Raw genomic sequence first — 25,989 nt, forward strand, 5'->3', positions numbered from 1 at the left:
CTTGTGTTTATAACTTCCTTATAATTATTTACGAAAAATTTCAATACAAAGTAATACTTAATTGGATCACAATTATAATCGAATTTAAGAGTAAACCGTTTTATTCACCGAAAGCTTGTAGTTCTTACGGACAATTTAACTTTGTGCGCCTGACATACTTTTAAGTATTCTCCAGCAGCTTCTGTCGTAAATATGCACACCAAACCATATTTCCGCTGTGTATTCAGGAAGTAAAAAAGATCTAGTAAAATAGCTTTTTTTTCCCGCTACGGTGTTCAGTTCTTTGCACTTTGCGTCTATATGGAATTTTAATTCTACGAAATCACAGTAAAATTTAGTATATATTTAATCAACAAATATATCAACAATATTGAGACATAGCATGACGTTTTCCATTATTTATTCTTTGGTTACCTTCCATTTACACTTCGAAGTCTTTATAAATAAACCAATACTATACGAGTAAAACTTATTAATTTCTCAATATATATTTAGAATTTGTATATAGCAAACTGAACACAAATTTAATTAGTATTTAAACAAAAGTATGGTATAGATAACCAGTCATAGATAATGGACCACAATAATTAAATATTAAACTATTAAGGCAGTTTATGTAGGATAATGATACCTGTATTGGAAATACAATATGGTTTTATTTTTCCCCTTGATGCGATTAGACCTCTTAAGATTTTTCGTTCTGTCACCTTTGTGCTTAGTGAAATATTATTTATCGCCTTATTATAATTGTTTTTAAAGGCAATTTCTAAAATTTTATCATTAAAACTTTGACAAATTATTGCCTACACATACGGTTTTTGGAACTTAACAATTATAACAAATTATGACCTAAAATCAAATTTTAAGTGCATAGCTGAATCTGCATTCATTTAAGCATAAACCAGTTTTGCAAAGAAACTCAACAGTGGAAGCATTTTTTATGCACTGGTATGATTTATAAGTATAATCTAACATTTAAATTCTCAATTTATTGATTACGAAAGCGGAAATTCCATTCTTTAAAGCTCCTAAATTAAGTATTATAACACTTCATTTTTTTTCTCATCAGAAAGGATTAAATAATTATAAATTTAAGTGTATATTAATGGCAAAGTAAAACAATTTATTTAACTTCCCAGTTTATAAAACTGTTAGCGAGTTATCACCTCTGTTACCACTTAACTACCAAGACTCGAAGTTAAAACTAACACCAAAACGTCATAAGTCTCAACTTCCTATTAATATAATCAAAAATTACAAACAAACTATGTGACGTCTCGTCGACTTCAATAACAACGACTGGAAGGCATGCTAAAGTTTAAAACGTGATTTTAACAACCAAAACGTACTCTGATCTTCCACGGCCTATTGGCTAAGATCAAAGAGTAGTATCACTTTGGATTAGATAGGAACTAGCTTAATTTCTAATACTTGCTGAACTCCTCCATATCTACAATGGCTCTAAATTTCTAGTCTGCGAGCATCTGGACGGCAGTAGTACGGGACGAATTCTGGTAGGCTTTCAGTTAAGATAAATTTTAAACCCTGCCGCATATATCAGCGAGTATCGTGACAGGACACATAGGGAGAAAATTAACTAACTTTCAGTAAAACTTAAATCACAAGTGCCACAAACTTATACATTCGATGAGATAAACTGAAAATTAATATTAACAATATCCCTTGTATTCTGCATACCAGTAGCTCTCAATAACCCAAATACCGAGGCTATTTTCATTGTTTGGTCAGGAGGCTTTGCTTAAGCTGTTCTTTTTCACCTCAATCTATAGTATACAATAGATCATTTTATGCACAATATAAAGAACTATTTTATATTGCATATATACACTAGTGTGTAAAACTTTCAACATATAAACACAAAATCGTTGAAAAGAGTTTTTGAGATCAGTACAGTAGTAAATAGCTCAGTAAAAGAAGGCTGCATGGGCAAACATCAGCACCATGACGTCAGAGATTACGTTAGGGCATGTAAAACATGGACCTTATAAGACATAGACTAACCCGGTGGGTGGGGCGCGCGTCACCCACATGTCGGCAAGAAAGAGTAGGGATGATCTGGTTTACTTTAACACTGAAACCTATGGTGTTTGTATCACATAACTCTTTTTAATTATTAAATGTGATACGTTGGACAGTGATGAGATTATGAAAGCCACAGTTTTTTCCAAATAGGATTTAATATATCTCATTCAGGCACTTTTTAGTGCATTGCGCGCATTTTTTTCACGCGTAATTCTTGTACAAACATCTTTACTTTGGTAAAACAGTAAAAACTCTAAGCACAAAATTTATGAATTTAATTTTGCTTACAAATAACGTAAAATTAAATAAGATTGATAGTACCTGATGCTTTGAAATAAATAAGGTAAAATTAAACAAGATCTGATAACTTTTTTTAAAAAATTTAATGCCCATTTTCAGGCAGTGATTTTCAAAACTATAATAACATTACAAAACAATCATTTATTTGATTATATCATCATTAACTTATTAACATTAAAGTGGAATATTTATATTATTATAGAATTCGGAGCATAAAATTTTCTGAGTGTAATGAAGGGGTTGGAGGTAAAATAAAATCTAGAAGCATTCCGATTTTATATTACGCTCAAAAGGAACCTTTCTTTAACGTTTTGTGTGTTACCTATATTTATTGAATATCATGTTCTTCGTCCGTAAACCACATACATTTGAAAACAGCATATCTTTAGAATTTCCGCACTGGAGATAAAACTGTTATTTTCCGAACAGTGCTCTGTCTGAACTCGTTGAGTTTGTTAATCAAAAATTCGTTAAAGTTTTACAAAATATGAAATAGATTAAAACAAATCCGAAATTCAGCCGTTCAGATGCCCATGTTCGGGTGGAGGATTACATTATTCAAAATTTGATGGCTCAGGATACTGTCGTTTTTGTCACAGTGCGAGAAACATACATGTATTCATGCAGATTCTTCATTATTTAATTTCTTTAAATATAATACAGGGCGATAATGTTTGGTAACAACAATTTGCAAGGAGAGACGGACATTTATACTAAAACAGCAGAAAATGCCGCTTCGAAACTAACAGCCTTTTTGGGATAATAAATTAAATTAACAGTAAATAAAAAAAATCTTATGTAGAACTAAAATAAATTTAAAAAATAATCACTATAAAATACAAGCAAAATTAATTATTACGGTTAAATACAATTTTAATATTAGAATTAAATGTATAAAAATTATTAAGGAGTCAAAAGTGTTTATCACTATGATGTATTATGAAATATAATTGAAATAAAATTCCTTTATAGAAATTGTGCTATAATATTCATCTATAATTTTAAAAAAGCAGCCCAATTTAGAATTTTAAACAAAACTTTCAAAAATTCGTTTTTAAATATTGTAGTACTTTTTACTTATTTACACCAATAAAAAGCATAAAAAGTGCAAGAGAAAATTGCTTGTTTGAAATTTTTTATTAGTTCAAATTAAAAATATTATTTTCTAAAAGAAGTAGTTACAAATTTCCTTACAGCATAGGAAAAGCTGAAAAAATATCCAGCCCTGAAAGCATGCAATAGCTTTATAATTATTTAGAACGTTAATTATGTTTGATAAGTATGCTAAATTTTTAAAAATGAATCTCAATTTCAAAAATAAAAATATGGAGAAATTCTAATTTGTGAAATGAGGGGCTACAACCAGCTTTTTCTTGACAATTATACCAACTGCAATAGCCAACCATTGTAAGTTTCTGCAAGTTGTCCCTACTTCTCCGGATGTGATGAAGGTGACAGCCGGGAATGCGTCAGAAGAGGGAGAAAAGTCATTTGGGTTAGTCTATTTCTTATAAGGTCCATGATGCAAAACACGAGAAGTTAGCTCTCACCAAGGAGGTTAGAAAAGACTATGCTAACCTCCTTGGCTCGCACAGTGGAAGACAACTTTAAAAAGAAAGAAAGGCGCAATTTCAAGCATTCTTCTGCAAATGAAAGTGAGATCGTACGTGCAGCCATACAAGAAAACATCAGGACGTCTTTAGACGTGGTAGGATGATTAATAACCTTGACGTCTGTGGCCTTGGAAGAGCTTAGAAAACCTACAAAACAACAGGTACAGCTGTAGAATAGTCCATCTATTGTTATAATCGAACAACGGTCGAGTGCTTAAAGGTCATATCACACATTCAAAACGTTTTGCAAGAACAAATCTTTAGAGCAATTTTTCTGCATTATCACATAATATTAAACAGCCGATCACTACGGCTCATTTTGGAGTTACCGTGTAAAAGGGAAACTACAAATGATGGTCGATGACGGAGGATTCGATTCTGTTAGCCGATTGGTTGTTGAAAAATAACAAATAGTATTCTTTTTTTTTTTTTTTTTGGAAAAGAAAGAAAAAATTCGCGTGTCTTTTCTTTAAATGGTAAGAGAACTGGAATGCCGACAACTTGCCTCGCGCTCAAATCTCAGAGGATGAGATAGCTTTATGGGCGTTTTCGTGGTTTCCTGGCATACCACGCATAGAATTGGATACTGAGCGCCGCCTGAGATAACCACTGACCTGACTTTGTTGTAAAAGTCTTACAGTGTTAATAGTCATCCTGGCAGAAGGGAAAATTTCCTCCGTGTAAAAATATACATATAAATATTACATGGGCATACAAGGCCTGTGTATAAGCATAGATATGTTGATTACAATCATTGTCTTGTACAAGTTACATATGATAGATACATAAAATCATGACAGCTATGTGTACATTTAAACATTATCTGAATTCATATTTACAATACTTTTACTGGGATAATCAAAGTAAACTTGTAATTCATTTACACATTGACTGGATTTTCAATGTCATTTAAACTGCTTTACAATATTATTTTTATCAAGTACATACAAACTGGACAGTAATATGCTTACATTACAATAGTTTTGCTCTTACAGTCCTGTTATTATTCTACGGGGTGAGCTATTTTCCTAGTGTTGATATTCAGTTGATGTAGTATTTTCAATTGCTATTAATATTATGCTGCGAAGCTACACTTCTCAAGAGAGGGGAAGAATTTCTTAGTATCTTGCTGAGCAAAGCCTGATTACCTCCTCTATTTTAGTTTTCGTCTGTTTGTTGCCGCGGGTATTCTCCGCCCATTGCGGCCAGTATTCACTGCTTGGCATTTTTAAATGCAGTTTATCGGTTTGTGGGCAGTTGAAGAGGAAGTGATCTGCATCACCTACCACACCACATTCACACAAATCTGATGCTCGTATGCCGAATCTCTTAAGATAATGTGGGAAGGGACCATGGCCAGTGTAGAATTGAGTTTGTGCTCCGCTTTATGTATTAACTGAGCACGTGACTTTTGGAAAGAACTTGTAGGTTCTCCTCCCTGTGCTTTCCCTTTCCCATCTTTTCTGCCATTCTTGTAAAAGGCTATTGAGCGTGGTTTTTTTTTTAAATAGGACTGCGGAACACTTACTGCGTTTTTCAATCTACTGGAGTCATTGGCAGCAGATTTCGCAAGCAGGTCCGCCGCTTCGTTGCCAGGAATACTGCCAGTAATAATGAGCTGGAACCCAGATCAGGATAGGTCTGTCATCTGGTGGGATACTTAGAAGAATTTTCTGAATATCTTGCACCAAAGGATTCCTTGTCTTGTGCCCTCGGATGGACTCCAAACTTGAGGCAGAGTCGCTATATACGTTGACCTTTAATTCTAATTGATATTTTGCCAAATTGATGGCTGCTTTTAATGCAAGAAGCTCTGCCTAAAAGACGGTATTTTTGTCTGCCAGTCGTCTTTCCTAAGTTTTAACCACTTCTTGCAGTACACAGTAGGCGCAGCCTGTGCCTTTTTCCGTCTTTGAGCCATCTGTATAAATAGCAAATGCCTTCTCATTTGGCGGCGTGTATTGCATGTATATTGTGTGCGATAAATCAGTATCTGCAGGGTGTCCAAGCATGATCGGCTTCCGCTTCTCATAGTCTGTATGGTAGAATGTCTTTTGCCACAGAGAGACGTTATTTTCTAGGCGCAATGTCCTTACTAATAGTGATTCTCTCTCCACTAGAAGGTCCAGTGGAGGGATACCCGCCAGCACTTGCAGTGCCGCAGTTGGGGATGTTCTATAACCTTTGCATATGATCAAAAGTTGCATTCTTTGTATGGTGAGAAGCTTCCTTCCCCATATAGCAGCCCCATATAATATGATCTTTTCTGAGATTGTTCTGTACCAACTTTTGAGCATAGTGATTGGAGTGCCCCAATAAGGTCCTGATGTTCTAACCATGGAATTACCAAGTTGATTTATTTTCTGCTTAAGCTCTTTAATATGTGGTACTCAGGAAAGCCTATTGTTAAATATAATACCTAGATATTTAAGGTCAGTGACCTTTTTTATAGAGACTCCATTTAGCTTAATGTTGGGAATCCTATTTTGCGCTCCATGCTTACATAGAAACAGTTGTTTAGTTTTATCTGCTGAGATGTTTAATTTGTGCTGATTTGCTCAGTTTCTAAAAGTATTGATTGCGTTTTTTGCCTTTAACCTAATGTCCGTGCTACCAGAAATGACCAATAAAAAGTCGTCTGCGTACGTCTGGATACCCACTCCTTGCTGTTGGTCACAGAGATCAAAGGCTGTGCTCCCTACAAGATTCCAAAGTGTAGGCCCCAAGCAGGAACCCTGGGGACAGCCTCTTTCCAACTTGACTTTGAGTACATCATTGTCCGTTGTAACCTGTATCCAACGATCCTGCAAGTAGCTGCGTATAAGATTCAGGATTTCCTTTGGGCATTTGATGATGTCTAGGCATTCGACTACGTCTGGCCACCACAACGAGTCGAATGCCCCATTGATGTCCAACGAAATAACCAGTGTGTCCATATTGTTGTCCTTGTTCTGCTCTATGTTATCTAGCAGTTGTTTTAAGGCATTATCTGTGGACTTTCCTGCGCAGAAGCCATATTGTTTTTCGTTTATAGACTTGTTCCTGCACATGTGGAAATTAAGGCGTTGCAGAATTACTTTTTCTAAAATCTTACTGATTGAAGGCAGTAAGCTTATGGGCCTATAAGATGCCGGATCTGACGTATCTTTGCCCTGCTTGTGAAAGAGTGCAATATCGGCTAGTTTCATGCTTCTAGGGAAGTGGCCGAGTCGCCAGCAGGCTCTGCATAGTTTTGGAAACAAACCTGGGAATTCTTTGTGAATTTCTTTAACAATGATATTATCTATGCCATTGGGACCTGGTGCTTTTTTGTCTGCTAAGGCTTTGATGATATTATGAACTTCGTGGTCTGAAGGAAGAGTAATATCTCTATTGCTGCTTTTCCAGCTTTTCCTATTAAACTTCTGCCTTATTTCTCTGTGAGTTACGAAATCAAATTCCATCTGGTCTTTTGCATCTTGTTTTACTTTAGCGGTAAGTTGTAGGGGTTGAAAAAACCTTATTTGTGGCCATTTTCTGTAATGTACCATAGGTTGCTTGCATGTTACTGCAGTGCTTACGCCATGACTCTTGTTTCGCTGCCTTGATTTGCTTTTTGTATTGCGCTAGCTCCTTCCTGTAGCGTACCAACTTCCTGTAGCGTACAACCGTTTTCTGTGGCATTTATATTCGGCCATTTGTAGACCTGAAAGTGAAACGCATAGTGGGGAAAAGTTGCATTCTACAGATCTACGATTTGAAGCATTTTGCAGGTTATGTTAGGTATTTACCAATGACAAAGTAGTATTTGAGGGCTATCTGCCTAAGGGGAAGAATGCCTTCATGAAGAACTTATGCGAAATGGGTGGTTTTCACATTACACAAAGTCAACCACTCAGCCAGTCCGTTCGCCTGGATTCGAGCCGGGTTGAACTAGTATTCAGCGGTCTAGTATTTCGGTTCAGCGGAACTACACTGGCTATCATAAATTAAGGAAAAATCACAAAAATAGGGATAACTCCCTCAAAAATAAGCCAAACCGTGTCAAATTTGAATATGTTGCCAAATAAGAGTAGCTAAGTAAACCTGGAATATGCAAGTTAGTGGCGCTGCACTCGGAATACGTCATCTACGAGGAGCATAAAAGTCCATGTTTGAGAGCAAGCTGACATATTTCACTATGATAGTGACATCAGAAATCTGAGATAGCCAATTCGTAACAATGACTTCCAAGCATCATTTGCCTGCTTGAACTACGATGGAGAGCCATTTAGAGACTAGAGGCAGGACAAAGTCAAACAGAAGTGACCAGATGGCCAAATGCGAGTCCTTCTGTGGTTCAGACTTTGGAGGCAATTTCAAACCACAGATTCGGCGTCTAGGAGGTTCAGCCAAGCACAGCCAACTGCTACGACGAGCGCCGATGACTGATATTTGACATTTTGTGCACGCAGGAATAGAACCGCTAGTCCGACTCTTCTTAGATCCTCCGTTGCTGCAGCCACCGGAAGGCTGGTGTCAATGTCAACAGTGCGTAGAAGGCTTCACGAAGGTGGTCTGTAGGCGAGGCGACCAGCCATTCGCGTGCCGCTCACGTCACGCCCTAGGAGGGACCGTTTGCAATGGGCACGACAACATGTTCACTGGACGCCTGATCAATGGAGGGCTTTTCATTATACGGATGAGTTCAGGTTTAGTCTAGAAAGAGATACTAGGCGTTATTTGAATGGAGAGAACCTGGAACCCGTTATCAGCCATCAAACATCCGTGAAAGAGATGCATACGTAAGAGGCAGTGTCTGTGTTTGGGGTAGCATCTTTTTGGGTGGACGCACAGACCTCCATGTCTTTCCAACGGAAATCGTGAATGCTCCGGTTTATGAAGAAGATATCCTTGATGCTTGTATGCGCCCATGTGCCGGGGCAATAGGTAATGCTTTCCTGTTACAGGACGACAACGCAAGATCACACAGGGCTCGTATCGTAGATGATTATCTTCCAACAGGAAACAATTATGGGCATGGAGTGGCCAGCTCGATCCCCGGACTTGAATCCTATCGAGAACGTTTGGGATGCTTTAGCGAGACGTCTAGCTGCTCTCAGTCCGCCCCCCCCCCGAGATCCTTGCCACGCTTGCAAGAGCAATGGATTTTGCTTCCTATGGAACTGATAGACCGCATAATTGAAAGCATCACACATTGCTGTATTGCTTCTAGAGGCGATCATATTTCATATTGCAGGTACTTTTCCTACAGCAAACTGACACCTTCGATTTGTTCATTTTATACATGTGCTAATTTCTATACTACCATAATTGTCTGGTAATTTCTTTTTATGTTATTTGATGCCTAACTACGTGTTGTATATACTATGGGTAAGTTTCATAAAATTCTACATCTAACTTTTTCAGTAATCGTGATTTTTTGTGTTTCTGCTTAATTTATGATAACCAGTGTAGTATTTCGGCCACTGTTGGGGTGCATAAGGAGGCAGAATACCATAGCCCTTATAGCGTTTAAGAACACAATAGCCTGTTACTACTCCCCGAAAGTTTAAAGAAAATCGTTTATTAGCTTATATTGCCATTTAAATTTTAAGATAGCAATCAAGAAGCTCAGCACAGATGGGAAAATTTCAAGATGTCTTTTCTCTTCACTTGCCAAGCTATTTACTCTCCGTGATCTGTTTCTTTTAACGCTGTAAAGTTATCGTCAACAAGGCTACCACCAGTTTTTCTATGGCACAAGAATCGTTAAATGAACTGTTTCCCATGGTCGCATATGTTTGTGCGTTCATCATCCATCTTCACATGTAGAATATTCACATTTTGTTACGTCTGAAGTAAAAATAAATTGAACCTGTTATGTTCGTCACTTACCTCGTCGGAATTCATGTTGGGTATCCTGCAACATTCAAACTTTAAAATAATCTATATCCGTACCTTTGAGATGTTTTCATTATTTTAATGCAATAAAAAAGAGCAGTTAAATTTTAAAACACAATACTGTTAAGACAGTCAGCATAATTAATTAATAAACACAGACAGAGATCAGGTAAAATGTTAAAAATAATTTAACGCAACTGTCTAATTTATTTAAACTTGAAAATTTCAATTCATAGAAAAAGGCAGTAACAATATGCATCAAATGGAATATCTTTTATTCATAATTGCTTTAACATTTATTTGTGATACTTACGTATGTCAGTAACTAAAACAAACATATGTTAACCAGTATTAATATGAGTAGCTAACATCTACTCATGCTAAGACTAGAATATCTTTTGAACATTCGTTAAGAAACGTACAATTAGATATCAGGAAAAAATGTATCATTGTTTAGGAAAGAAGGCAAGTAGCTGAATAACTTGAAAAATAAATTTAATCGTCTATTACAATAAGTTTACCAGACTTAAATACCATACTTATATAAAGAAGTAAAGACAGAAATTTTTAAATGCGTATGCGCTATTAAATTATGTTCTCTTCATTTCAGCCAAAATAACTTCAAACATCCCCGAATAAATCTTATTCTAAATCCTCATAAAATGTGTAAGTAACAAAGATAATCATAAAATTAAGACACATAATAAAATACATTAAATAGGTACATGGGATCTTTCTAATACTAATTGCAACGTAATTTAATGAAAATTATTTGGCGTAAACCAAATTTACGAAAATATTCTACATATTAATATTTTAAGAGATTTTGTAAATTTAAATCAAATATTCAACCTTTCATAAAAATCTCTAAAATTCTAAATATCAAATGTCTGGAGATTCCTTCTGTAATTTTAAATTGTAATGATAATATATAGTTCATTTGTTCGTACATGTTAAGCTAATAAGTGATATTTATACCATACTAAGACGAACAAATGAACTGTATATTATCATTGCAATTTAAAATTACAGAAGGAATCTCCAGACATTTGATATTTAGAATTTGAGAGATTTTTATGAAAGGTTGAATATTTGATTTAAATTTACAAAATCTCTTTTTATTGCAGAAAGTTACAGATAATAAACCTATTTCTATTTTATGACAAATCTTTTATCACATTTTAGATTTTAGAGCAACATTTCCCTGCATAAACTGTTTGGCAAGTTAAAGCATTTAAAATTATGCAAAAGACCTGCAGTTTTTATTAATGCATATTTCTGGACGGTACTGTTACTAACAATGTAGAGCGAGATCTTTAGACTAGTTTTTTATGTATGATAAGAGCTCAAATCTAAGCCTTTCACAATTTCTAGGCTACAACGATGACTAAATACATTTTCTTATTTCATAAGAAAATTGCGTTCACTTTTACTTAACTTTTTTAATGGGGTCTTTAAAAATACAATTCGAAGGGTTTTCTTCTTTTCCTTCTTTGCAGAGTAAAGAGTCATATTCCCAGAATGCACGGGAAGAGTAATAGCGTGTTTGAGAAAAGCGCCGATATCGTATATAAATTTTATGCGGCACATTTCATTAATTTTTCCATATTTTCTGAATAAAATGCGTGTTTGCCACCAGCAAAAACACACATAAGTTCTTCAGTCTTTTGGTTCTTTGCATTTAGTGCAGTCCTGCATGTCTTCTCTGTATTCCTCCACTTGCAGCGTCAAATCAAAGACACCTAGATCTCTTCTAATGATGCTCGATGCCTTCTTTAAAATAGTAATCGGATTTTCCCCTGATGCTATAAATGAAAAATATAAAGTTTTAACATCAATCTACAATTAAATAATTCCGTTATCCAAAATGTTTTAAGCGATACCAGAACGAATTCGAATTAATAAGAATATCTGAATTTGTTAAAATTCAAACATTTTTCTCCTATGATTTTAAGATTTTATATTTTAGTCCAGTTTCTGTGCTCTTGTTTTAATTCTATTTTTTAAGCTTCCGACTTATTTTGATTCAGCTTTTTAATCTTCTTAATTCTTATTTTAATTAAATTTTATTAACACTTGTGAAGTAAGTAGAATTCCACTAATCCGAAAAAATTCGGATTAAGGCATTTTGTATAACACTTTTCCGGATAACCCATGGTAACTAATTTTAGAAATTAAAGTTAAAAGTAAGTTTCCGCATTTATATAAAGTAAAAGCACTTATTACAACATATTTAAACTGAAATAATTTACATTAATAGCTGAATGATCTTTTGAGACTTTTTAGCTCTGCTCTTGATCGCAGCACATTGCGATTCAACAATGAAAATGGTTAATTTTCAATTATGACAAAGGTTTGCTTGTGTACACAGCATTTTCGACAATATTGTTCAACACGTTCTGCATAAATAAACTCCCAGATTTCTATTTTAGTATTGAATTCGGAAATAAATCTTAAGAAGGATTAAATACCAAAATTCAGAAATTTTCACTGCTATTACAATTAATCACTTTTAACCTACGAATCAATGTCTCATGAATGGAAGTTGATTGGTTAATTGATGTGCAATAGATCTTAAAAGAATCACACAATAAAAGGAAGGGAGAAGTTTTTGTAGAAAAATAAAATGTTATTTATAATTTAAGAAGGATTTTCATTCGTGTCATGGTAATAACGACTCTAAATTTACGGTAAATTGCGTGAAGAAAAATTTTAGTAGAAAATTAATTAATATTATTTGTTCATCATATTAAGCAGATGCCATTTCTAGCACATCAATTCACTGTGCACTGTCATTGATTGTTTACGATTAGGAACTACTGTGAAGTCTAACTGCATCAAAAATCTTAGAAAGGATTTAATATTTATTGGTAAATGCCCAAATTCAGAAATTTTTACTGCTATTACTATAAATCACTTTTAACTTATGAATCAATGTCTCATTAACGGAAGTTGATTGGTTAATTGATGTGCAATATATCTTAAAAGAATCACACAAGAAAAGGAAGGGAAGCATTTTTGTAAAAGAATAAATAAAATATTATTTACAATTTAAGAAGAATTTTTATTCGTGTCATGATAATAACGACTCTAAATTTACGGTAAATTGCGTGAAGAAAAAAATTAGAATAAAATTAATTAGTATTATTTTTTCATCATACTAAGCAGGTGCCATTTCTGGCACATCGATTCACTGTGCACTGTTATTGATTGTTTACGATTAGGAACTACTGTGAAGTCTAACTGCATTAAAATTCATTCTGAAAGGCCTTTGAACTATACGAATTTAATTTAGTTAAAGAATAGAATATTAATATCGCACACTAATATAATACTAATTTATAATATAAATTAAATACAATCCATATCTGCTAAGATAATTCGAGGAAATAACTAGAAAATTAACTTGCTTGCATTTTCGAAATGAAACTGTTATTAATGTTACTTTTCTAGTAAGAAGGATCAAGACTCAATTACGCGAGTTCATTAACAGAAGTTGCTGTGCTTTCCTAGCCGCCCCAGACGGGAAAGTTGTTAGCGAGGCTGCTTGCCGTACTGAAGGGTTCGAGTCTCGGAGAAGGTATGGATTAGAGTCTCTGCAGCATGGGTCACTCAAAATATGTGAAGTGCCGAAAGTCCTTTCGAGAAGCAGTGGTACGTGAAGAAGAGGGGAGGGAGAGCCTTGTCCGCCCACCCTGGGTGCTCTTCAAAATTAAGGCTGAACTGAGTATAAGTCGGACTGTCATCTGTATGGTGTTCAAGGCTCTGGATAACGACAGACGCAGTCTTGTACTCCTTGCCACGATAATGATTTATGGGCTTGATCTGATTACATCCAGACAAGTGAAATTAGTATAGTTCGACCGCCTTAGCCGCGACACTGAGCATGCGCCATTTGGACTGATTTATTCTCAAAATAGGGTGGATGGACTCAGAGTGAAATCATATCGTAGGGATTTTTTCTGTTCTTCCCACCACCCGTTTTTTTCCACGGTGTTAAAACGGCACAGACATAAGGAAACAAAATTGCTTTTAAGTAACCTATGTTGATACCCTGGAAATCTATTGCACGGTTTCCTTTTTCACTACAAAAAGAATACTTTCGCTAAAGAATATAGCTCCATGATTTTTAGTGACCTTATCTTTGAAAATAAGCAATGAAATACAGATTGTTCATATAAAATTCATAAATAATTTAAAAAAATTAACATTATTGGTTTCTGGGTTGCAAAGCAATGCTAATCTTGGCATTTATTTCTGTAATTAAAAGGAAAAAAAAACCCAAAGGCGCGAAAGACAATTGACGACAGCGTCACCCGATGATATGGGGACTTTCCCTTTTTCCAGCGAAGAGAGAACTTTCAGGTGACCTCTTACCTCGCGGAACAAAACTAACGCCCCTTTTGGACGATTCTATGTGTTTTGGCAGAATGCCAGCCAAGGTTGCGTTTAAGATGGTCGAATTATAACAACTCTGGTTTCCTATCTGGGACGTATAAGGATCCTGCTTCGTATAAGGAAACAAATAAACAGTGTGATATATTAAGATGAATTTAAATATGGCAAAGCACGCGAGGGCTATCTACCTAAGGATGCCTTCATGGAAGACTTCATAAGGGAAAATGGGCTTATATATTCACGCTACACATGGGGAAAACCCTGCAGTCAATGCGTTCGCCTAGGGTCGAAGTAACTGTATTCAACGGTTTTAACCACTCAGTCGCTAGTGGAACAGTGAGATAAGGATTTCAGTTTATTTGGCGAGAATCAATTTAACTCATCAAGGTGAAATTGTTTCCAAGCAAAGGAAAGTCGAGCATGTAGTTGAATGCAGATATGTTCAAAAACTAAAATGAGAATGATTTATTCCATTCATTCATCTTCTGTCAGTGCCTTTTTGACACATACACACAAAAGGGGGAGGAGTGCAGAAATAATGTCTGTGATAGTTTCATACTGTTCCTTTATATAACTGCGCAGTATTTCGCAATGGATATAGCAAACAGTGAAACTCACAACTTCCTCAAAATGGCAAACACCTAATTCCCAACATGTTGGGCAACAGTTGAAAAGCGGTTAAGACCGCTGAACATTGGGAGTTCGACTCGAGTTAGATTCCAAGCAAACAGGCTGGCTGCATGCTTGGTTTTTGTGATTTTCCTAATGTGAATACGAGCCAGTTTTCCTTAGAAAGTCTTCACGAAGGCATTCCACTATTAAGTAGAGGGCCCTCGTGTGCATTGCCATACTCAAATAACCAAACATGTTGGAATATTAAAAACACATTTACTTTGCTCTTATTCTATTTTCAGTAGCAAAATACATCTTCGGGATATGAAACGTTTATGCCGACTGAACATCATGATTACTATGATAGCTTACATCAATCGAAAATGCTTCAAATAATGATAGGATAATATTTGTTTATTGTACAATATCTGTTCACGTTTTCAGCTACAGGAATGTCGAAAGCATTTATAACAGTTCGCAAACTTTATTTAAATATACATTTTAAGCTAAATAAAATTATTAATTTTCAGAAGTAGTAGTCTTTAATAATTTTTCTTCCTAGATATTCCTCCGTTCGCCTGGCAAAATTATTACCTTCTCTATAAGTAAGGTATTAAATAATTATTGTTGAGAAGTATCATTTGACAAGTTTTAAGGAATTTTCTGTTCTTTATCACTAGGACATTCTGTTACATCTGAAACCTAGAAATCTTTGGAAAATAAATTTTTGTTAAAAGATAATTTTTTAAAGAGGGGAGGCCGATCTGCTTGTTCCATGTTTCATTTTACCTAGTGCTTGTAAAAAGTATGTTTTGTATTTAATTCCTTATTGTTTCGAGTCCGTCTTCTGTAAACAAAACTGTGCCAGTAGAAGGATAAACGTTACATTATTTTATAACAGGATACCATTCAAAACTAGTATGATCACAATAATTAATAGCTAATTCAATTCATGATATAATAATTGCAGCACAGATTACTTCACATACTGGATGGTTAACTGATCACGGTGGCAAAGCACATTCAAGGTTACCGGGGGATGCCTTCAGGGAGGACTATATCGTGCACAAGTGGACAAATAAGCACGGCATGCGAAAATTTATGAGAGACTGTTAGTCATGTTACGAGACGAAAATAGCGAATACCCAAAACAACCAAACAGTTCGCCATGATTTAATACCAGGTCAAACTATCACTGCTCATCTATCTTATCTAACTTTCCACTAATTGGTGCAACATCCAGTAGTAGTGCCGCCCAGCTGGTATAGTGATTAGTGCCCCTTACTGCCGTAGCAATGGGCTCGGGTTCGAATCCTGGAGAAGGCATGGTTGTAACTGTCCGTCCCTTCATACGAGGCAACGGTGGTCACCTATTAGATGCTTCCATAATGCAATGGCCAATCCTTCCGGCCCATGTAGTGGCGCAAGGCTAATAGTTATTAAATAAAGCGCCCGGCCATTAAAAAAAAATCCAGTAGTAGTTTGTGTTAAAAATAAAAGGGGTTTATAACTTACTGATTTCATAATAGACTTCCCTTTCCAAAATGAAATACAAAGCAATAAATTGATATAATAAAAATTCCACAGAAGCTTGTTGCAAACTAACAAACTGAAAATATTGTGCGAGGGGGAGGGGACAAGAAGCTTGAAGTAAATAAAATTCATGGATTTGATAGGAATCTCGGCGTTTGTTCACATTTTCAAATCTGGTCCGTAAACTCTGTAATGTAATTTTTATGGCACTTTTAGCCAAATTGGGCTTCTCGAAATGCTTAATTTAAGAAGTTCTTTCTGTCCTGAAAACATGTAACATCGTTCTAAAAAACGTAACGTTTTATTGTAAAATTAGATATACATATATTTTTGGAGTTAGATTTTCTTTTAATAATGCTAGATGTTAATTATATACCGTTCGATATTTTTTTTTTTATTTTACAAAAATATTTAAAATTTTATGAAGCACAAAGTTTTACCGCTATTTGTAAAAGAGCCGAAATCACAGGCACGTGAAATGAATCCCAGGGAAAAAATACAAAGGTAAAGGGAAATGTGAGACATGTTTTACGTTTTGCTTACCGATAACAAGGTGAGCAGACAGAGCTGTTTTATCCATACTTAGAGACCAAATTCTTAGATTGTGCACTTTCACCACACCTGGTATTGTGTAAATAAGCTTCATCACTTCTTGGAAATTCATCCCTTTAGGCATACCTGTAGTGAATGAAAGTTTTCACATGCATTAATCTAACGATAGAAATACTTTAAATATGGAAATAAGCAAGCACATAATCAGAAATAAATTTCACTCACCTTCCATCAACACATTGAGAGTCTCCCTTAAAATGGCAAAGGTTGTAATAAGCACTAGGATGGAGAAGAAAAACGTGCAAATGGGATCCACTATAGCGTATTCTTTCTATAAACGGCAATGAAAACTTTTTCAGTAATTTATTTCTAGCATACTGATACAAATACTTAAATTTGGCTATAAAACTTAATACTTAAATTTGTTTAAAAATTGAGTTTTGTGCCAATTTATACTAAGGTTATTTTGAATATGCATTCCAAATGGGTCCCTTTCCAAATGGGACTTGTTGAGACAACTAGAGATACTTATATTTTCAATACATTGTCATGTAATAAATTTTAACGTACTCCTTGCTGTGCTGTTTATCGGGATGTTAGCCAATACATTACATATTTCAGAGTTAAAAATTTCTGTGCGCTAAAAAAAAATTATTGTTTTTCGCTAAATATTCCAAATCTGACGCTTTCAGGAAAAATCCTCATCAGTGTATAGATTAATGACTGTGCATTGTAAAGTGGATTATTTGATTTTTTTGGGGCTTATTTCTTAAAATATTAATTATTTTTTATGAAGTACAGCTTTTTAAATTAGTTATGGCTTCTTATTTACTCGTATAACCTTGAACATCATAATTTTGAGTTTTCTGAGGAGTTATTGCTTCCACCATTATTCCACCAAACACATGTTTTGAAATAATCTACTTTTGATAAAACTTTCTTTTTTTACAAATTATAACCCGTAAATTCATTGTGACGCTACTTTTCTGCACAGTAAGCAAAGCAACATTAAATTTATTTTTAAGAATAACAAGTAACTTTTAATTATTTAACTTATAACTATGTAATTGTAAATGAATGAATTAAATCAATTAGATCATACAACGTAGCATATCAAAATTAATATAAAATTTTAATTTATTTCCTGCATGCTTGATGGACTCTTTAGTACTTGGCAATGAAAAAAAATTAAGATGGCATTCTAATTAAAAGATTAGTTATAACTCTTGAACTAATTACAAATTTAGTCCCCAAAATTCAGTTTGGATATCGGTTTAATGACATTCTTCAAACTCTGGTTCTGGTTTAGAGACTACGTCTGTATGAGTTAATATTTTCCCATGTTGAAAGGAGTTCTCATAAAAACATGTAATAAATAGGAAGAACTATGAATATAAGATATATTCATGTTATTTATACGAGAAATTACAACAAAATTTATATTGTAACAAAAATAGAGTGATATTTATAGAATAAAATTTTACTAATACCTCAACCCTACCTAGGGTCTTCAGTATGAAAAGCAATGACATTAGTTCACAAAATTTAAATCATGCGTAATATTAGACAAGTTGACTTTGTCCTGGCTTCAGAAATGATTAGAGCTCTTCCTGTTCATCAAAACTGTTCTCTACTGCAGGAGATGGGTGCATTTCTTTGCATTGAAAGGTTAGGTTTTTGTTACATGAAAATGTATTAAAACACCCACATCCTGAGAAGCAGTATGTATTATATATATATATATATATGAACTTATAATGTAAAACATATAAACCGTCAAAATCTTGATTTAGCAAATCTAGATTTATGATTTTTTATTTAGCGAGTTTTTTTTCAAAAGAAAAAATAAGAAAACTCTCTAGAAAACTCACAAAAATAACTTTTTTCAATTCTAAATTTTTCAAGGAATCTTTTTTGAAACTGAAGTAGTTTAGTAGTCCCAATTTGCTTGAGATTCAAATAAAGTAACATCAGTAAAGGCACAAACTATCAGTAACTGTCTTAAAAAGGCAAGACTTTGCACTAATGTGCAGTCGAATGCGATCTACCCGTTGTCACATAAAACTGTGAAGATATTTTCGAAAACTGGAATCCATTTGCACAGAGTAAACAGTTTTCAAATTATTTACGATAGTATTGCAATCATCGGATTCCAAATACCTGGAAATTCAATTGTCTATACGGATTCTAGATACCCGATACTCTGCCTGCCCTGTTTGCATCAATAATATCAAACATTGTGCAAGTCTAGTAAAATTAAAACTTATTTTGATGAGCTTTTATTGCGTGCTTTATTTTTATTTACGTGTTTCAGCAAAACCACAACTTTATTACAAACACAAAAGGCCAAATTTAATAACAAGCATTATATTTTTAACGGAATATCCAACCTTAAATGGAGAAAGAAATTTGGAGTGTTTTTTTGTTTTTGTTTTTGTAAAGATACGTAGATTTTAATATCACATTTCTTTTTTGAACAATTCCTCACCTAAAATGAATTTTAATTACCTACAATAAATTTTAATTTAAAATTCTGTTGTTATATTTTGTACATAACTTAATCTTAACTTACTTTGTAACTTTTGCTTACTTTTTATTAATTTTACTGAGGTATTCATACTAAAAGCAAGACCATAAATTTTGCGTTTTCGTTGGATATTCGCGCATCTATTTTATTTACTTCCGTGCGCTTAGTCAAATCGAGATGTAGTTTATTGCATATAGGCAGCTTCCATGCGACTTTTGGCTTAGGATCAGTAAACTGAAGCAAGTGTTATATTGGTGAAGTACCAAAATACTTATGATCCCTCAAATTTCTCAATTCGTCTCCTGATTACAACTCAAATCAACAGTCTTTCTTCTTTCGGAAAATATTAGCAGCGATTTCCTTTTCAACGGCTATCAGATAAGTTTGCTATGAATTTTGTGTGTACTGTGTTTGAGATTAATAAATTTAATCTATCTTAGCGGCGGAATTTTAAGTAAATATTTGAGGCACGGATAGAGAAAGATCTCGACATATTTATGAAACGGTTTGGGATATAAATGACATTTTTTTTCATGTTGATAAGAGCCAGATTCTTCACGAAAAGGTCATATTTCTCATCTAAACATTAGCTAATCCAAGGAACTGATGCGATTCCCTTTATAATGATAAAGAAATCATGAAAATATCTGAAACACTTATACCTAGAATATAATACTTTATTAAGAAGGTCTCTTGGTGGCCGATATTGAAACGAGTGTTCTTAAAAATGACCGATGCAAGTTGCACAATCATTAACAGTAATTTTAGCCTTTGCTCTTCCAGCGGTTATTCCACTTCATGATGATGGAAGTGGAACACGTTGGTTTCAAGTTGTTCTCTAGCATATCCCAAGCACGTTCAATGGTTTTGGAATCAGAAGATTGTGCAGGACATAGTAGATGTACGTATTAAAGTCAACGAATTCATTTTTCTCCATATTACTTTATCATTATCTTTGCAATGTGAACTTGCATTCTGATACATGACACCTCCTTTGGAATGCGTTTGAGAACTAGGTTAATTAGTCCTTTTAGAATACATCGATATTCATTGGCAGCGATATGGATGTCAGAAACAATCCGTGTTCTGAGAGATTTTTACGATACTGTGACGCAAGCCATCACCAATTCACATTAATGCTTCATTCTGGAGTCCGCATTATATGCCTTTGAAGACTTTTCCACGTATAATCTCTACTAAAAGGGGAAAAAGTAATGAAGTTTGATTCATCGATGAAAGAGGCATAGTTTGCAGTGTGTATTATTCGAGTTTTTAAAACTCCCAAAACATAGTTCTTCCAAAAGTTTAGGTTAGGTTAATTGAATGACATGACATAAAAAGCGCTATCTGTCCAAGGGAAGAGATGCCTTCGTGGAAAATTTTCTAAGAAGAACTAGCTCCTATTCACATTACACAAGGCAAAACCACGAAAGCCAGCCATGCAGATAGCTCGTTGGCTTAGGGTCGAACTCCCAGTATTCAGCAGTCTTAACCACTCGGCCAGTAGTAGGGTTGCATTTCTTTAGAAAACACGAAGTCTGGAGACTATCAAAAGTCTGCGAAAACTTAAATAGCATTGTTTTAATTTTTTTGGATAAGAGTTCTTTAGAATCCTTTCTGGTTAATTATCTCTTACTGCGATTACAACGAAGGAACGAAGTTCATTTTTCTTGATATATTTATGTCACCCAGATACGACTTCGTACATCAGAAATACCTGCTGTATTGGTAACAGCCAGACGAGCCACATTAGCCAGACGAGTTCAAGCTGTTAGCTTCATAAATCTCCTATTTATATGCTATAATTCTCAGTGTTTGAAGTCAGTACGTCTAATACGCCGCTGCAAATTCAAACTCCATTCTATGCTAATTTAAATAAAATTTGAAATAATTTCAAGCTCCTGAAAAAAATGCAACCTCTGGTATTAAAGTTATACTCCACGAGAGCTTCCATTTAAACTTTCCTCTAATAGAAGTAAAAATTGGTATCACATCCACTTCCACTTGGAATTCTAATAAGTTCACTTTTCCTCTTATTTTAATATGGTTGGAATACTACTTAATTGCAGCAAAACACTCGAAGGCAATCTGCTTAGAAATATGCCTTCCAATAGAAATTTTTTTATTCTGCATTTGAATAATACAGCACTGAGACTCATAAATAAGAGGAACACCAGATATGTTTCCTAGATCGATCTAGTGCTAAAAACGTATTAACATCAATAAGGTTGGCTCCTTCGTTGGTAGAGGGAAACAAACTTAAAATTTATTAAATTGGACAGGCTGCTTTTCAATTCACTTTAGTCAAGACTGATGCATCATAAATAGCCTCAGCAATACTAAAGGCAGAAATCAACTGCATATCATGAAACATCAAAATATACTTCTAGAGTAAGACTAAAAATACTGAATTCACTTCATGCGTACCTTATAATAAATGACAAGTGCAGCAATAAGTACGCCAAGACTTTGGATAAAATCGCCGATGACATGTATAAATGCAGCACGGACGTTTATATTGTCTTTCCCGGATGCTTCATGCTGATGGCCGTGCTTTTTCGTTTCAGATCCACCGTGGCTGTGACCGTGAGATACGCCACCAGCCTGAAGGGCAACTCCCATTCTGAAATGTAAATCAATTTAGCTACAGGTTATAAAGCCAAAAAAATTTATTAGTATAATTCATCTGAAAATTGATGTAAGAAAGATAAAAATTTTATGACAGTTCACATGTCAGTGCGCAACTAAGTGAAGCTATTTGAAAGGCGGTGAAAATTTTTTCGCTGGGGAATAAAACCTTGCTCCAGTTGAAAAATGTTTATTTTTGAAAAAAATCGTGATACTTTTCAGAGCTTAAAAATGGATACACCGGTACACTCTATAAAAATAATAAAAAATAGTTTGTTATCAAAGGTAAGTAATTTTTTATGTCAAATTAAATAGGTAACTAAATATCAATTTTTGTCAGTATATACCAAAATACTTAAATCATTTTTAAATAATCGATTGCGTGAAATAAAATAATTATTAAAAATTATCAGAAATTACAAGACGAAGGCAAAATTCACGAAAAAAAAAAGTAATTTAAGAAATAAATGAAATGAAACTTTCATTCAAAAAATATACTATAAAAAGGGAAAAAAACTAAATTCATATCCATTCCGTTAATGTATTTTAATAAATTCATCAAAATGTTATATTCTTGAATAATGTCTTTTCTGCCACTTTTGGTCCTTGAATATGCTTATAATAGTAAATAATTATAATAGTAAAAAAACCTTTGCAGTATTTTCATGCACTTATAATACAGATGTCTTAACTACTATAAGGGAATAAATTGTATATGTATTCATAAATGTAAATATATTACTGATCATTTCCTTAAATACAGGATGGAAAATCTAAGTAACACAGTCAGGATAAGTAAAAAAAAAAAAAAAAATTGTGAGAAATAAAGTCATGCAAAAAATTAACAAATTTAGAATTACGCAAGAAATTAAAAAAAAAAAAAACTTTACAAGACAAACGGTACAAGATATTAACAAAACAAACTATACAGGAAACAAATAGATAAATAAAAATATAATTACATTACGCCCAGAGTGGCTTTTTTTTTAACGTTTTGTGTGTTACCTTTATTTATTAAATATCACGTTCTTCGCATTTAAACTATAAAGTTCAGCTCATCTGCAATATCGAAATATGATTTTAAAATGAGCATTGCAGAGACATTACTTTATTTCGAAGCAGGGGAGATTGAAAATGAACAATGCCCTCGTCGGGACTAACCACGGATCTCTCGAATACACGCCGAACGCGTGCTGACCACTACACCACGAAGGCATGCTAAAAAGGCGGGGGAAATACCTCATATACTCCCCCTTTTAAAGGGCGACTGGGGATTAGGGGCACAATCGCCAAAACCTGGTGGAGGAAAATCATCACCAACCACCCTTTTTTAGTTCGTGCGCCACTGTAGAGACATTAGGTTATTTCGAAGCAGGAGGGATGGAAAATGAGCAATGCCCTCGCCGAGACTCGAACCACTGACCTCTCGAATACGCGCCGCGCGTGCTGACCATTACACCACGAGGGCATGCTAAGAAGGCGGGAGAAATACCTTATACCATATATTTAAAATTTCCAATACCCAGTCTCGCGCGCTGGAGATTATTACTTTTCTTTTTTTTCTTTTTTTTTTTTTTTTTTTTTTTTTTTTTTTTAGTACACCGTTCCTACTGCTCGCTTTGAAATCGCTGAGTTTCTTAATAAAAAATTCGTTAAAGTTTTACAAAATATGAAATAGATAATAAAACAAATTCCAAATTTGGGCCTCCACATGCCTGTATTCGTGTAGAAACGTACGTTAATTAAAATTTGATACAGTGGTTTTACAACAGTTGTTGTTGTCTAGGTACAGTTGTTTTATCACAATGCAAAAACATGCATACATTTATGCAGATTCTTCGTTATTTAATTTCTTTAAATATAATACAGGGCTCTAATATTTGGTGGCAACATTTTAAAAAGTGAATCAACGCAGAATGCAAAATCTAAATTAATAGTCCTTTTGAGCAAATTGTCCCTTTGGATTAATAAATAAAAAATAAACAGGAAAGAAATATGTAAAATACAGTAAAGCATTAAATTTGCGTCCATTACAATAATATGTTTAAGTGAGTTCAAAGTAGTTAATCAAAGATAGCGTTATGCGGCCATTATGGTTAAGTTAAGGAATATGCTGACATTTTTAAAAATTTGAACTCTCCGATTTTTAGAGTTCTTTTTAATTACATCATTTCTTCTACAAAAATAATTTTTTAACTATTTGAACAAACCCAAACAGTTTTTTTTAATAACGTCTGCAGCATAATGCCCTGATAAACGTATGTCTAAATGATTAAACAGTTCTGAAGAAATTAACTGATTAATAGTAGTTGAACAAATTAAATATCTCTGATTTTGTGCTTTTATAAAGAATCGTTCATAGTCGGAAGAAAGAATTTTTACTGCATTATAAGAGTAATTGACATCTAACAGATTCAGTAAGAGTTTTCTGCTTGATTATAATTTAATTTTCTGTTTTAAGTTATTCGCAAGTGTATCGCGTTCTTCGTTTAAAGATTAACTTTTCCTAAATGAAACAAAAAGCGAATTTATCAAAAAAAAAAAAAAAAAAAAAAAAAGCACTAAATCAAAAAAGGGATTAACGGATCACCAACAGTAAAATTACGAATTTTAAGTGATATACTGCAAACTCTTATATGAATATATCAAAATAATGCCCATTTTTGCCTATATAATTTAATTTCTTCATTTTTCTTACAGAAATCTTGCGTAGTGAGAGTTCCAGTTTGATTTGTTTTGCAGTTGAAGTGGCAGTTTCATTATTCTAGAAAAATTCCTCAAAGTATCTTCTGTTAAAAATCCAGATTTAGAATAAACTTTTTAACATATTTACTGTTTAAGACATTTTGCATTTTCTGAATTAAACAAATTTAGTGTTTGATTTTGCATTTTCCCAGTAAAATTCTTTAATCTCTTTACTCCGAAATATATAAATGAAAAATATACGTCATAAAGAAAAGAAAATACTGTTAAAGTACTTATTGCTCTTTCATGCTAGTTTCTCGTAGTATCACGCTTTCAAATCAGCAATTTTCTCACTGTTTGTTTCATTAATTTTTGTGATATACTTATTATTTAAACTATATGAATACCCATCATTAATTAAAATTAATGTTTTTATTATTTAGCACGTATTTTAATATTTTATTTAAATTACACACATACTGTTTGAGACCCAAATGTCCAAAGCATTTGGAGAAAACAAAATCTACACACAGTATTTATATTTTTAATTGTTCACAATTCCTGATCAACTTCCCTCAAGTTTTCAGAAATTTTGATAAAAATTAGGCTCTAAATGCATGGCAGAATTCGAATTTAGAAAGCGAAAGCTCAGTACAACCGCGCAAATCATAGAAAATAGGGGGGGCTGAGCTTATGGGAGACATTTTAGGCTGCCTCGAGTCTGTCTTCTGATTGTGACGTCACTGACCACTTAGCTGCTCGTGCTCACGCCTTATTCTTCGAGACTGTGTTGGCTTGGCTGCATGGGCATTTTCGTGATTTTCCCCATGTGTAATGTGGATACGAGCGTGTTCCCTTTAAAAAGTAAAGTCCTCCACGGGCCATTCTCCCTTTCTGTATAGTGCCGGAGTCCGTAATAATAATAAAGACATTTTCCGGTACCAGTTTTCCTAATACACCATGTAATGCAGTACATTTTCTGGGACACCCTGTATGTTATTATCTAATAACTACATTGTTAACAGCGAAGGGGTGTGATAAATCATCGAGTTCCTCTCTATCGCATATTCTCATGACTACATAATAATGCGTTTGCTATAAAGAGTTTATGCATTCAAGCGGAGAATATTTTTTGAAATGGAAGAAAAGGTTCCATTTTTTACTACTGCGAGTATTATCAACTATATAATTTATTGGAAATGAAGATGAGTTACTTCAAATCGTACCGAAAAGGGT

General features: G+C 34.0%; 1 protein-coding gene across 9 annotated transcripts in view; it reads right to left on the reverse strand.

Moving 5' to 3' along the window:
* Positions 1–10,076: 10,076 nt before the first annotated feature.
* LOC118188598 (proton-coupled zinc antiporter SLC30A2-like) overlaps positions 10,077–25,989 on the reverse strand; it is a 96,357-nt gene continuing 80,444 nt past the window's right edge. For all 9 annotated transcript variants that reach the window (XM_035359075.2, XM_035359074.2, XM_085807254.1 and 6 more), the window contains 4 exons: positions 21,868–22,063; positions 17,139–17,244; positions 16,905–17,039; positions 10,077–11,623 (listed from right to left, as the gene is read on the reverse strand). In XM_035359075.2, the coding sequence (XP_035214966.1) occupies positions 11,478–11,623; positions 16,905–17,039; positions 17,139–17,244; positions 21,868–22,063 (583 nt within the window). In that variant the 3' untranslated portion in view covers positions 10,077–11,477. The remainder of the gene's footprint in view (positions 11,624–16,904; positions 17,040–17,138; positions 17,245–21,867; positions 22,064–25,989) is intronic.

The sequence above is a fragment of the Stegodyphus dumicola genome, chromosome X1 (assembly GCF_044657685.1).
Source record: "Stegodyphus dumicola isolate Sdum_Otavi_A_Nest chromosome X1, ASM4465768v1".
Taxonomy (NCBI): Eukaryota; Metazoa; Arthropoda; class Arachnida; order Araneae; family Eresidae; genus Stegodyphus; species Stegodyphus dumicola.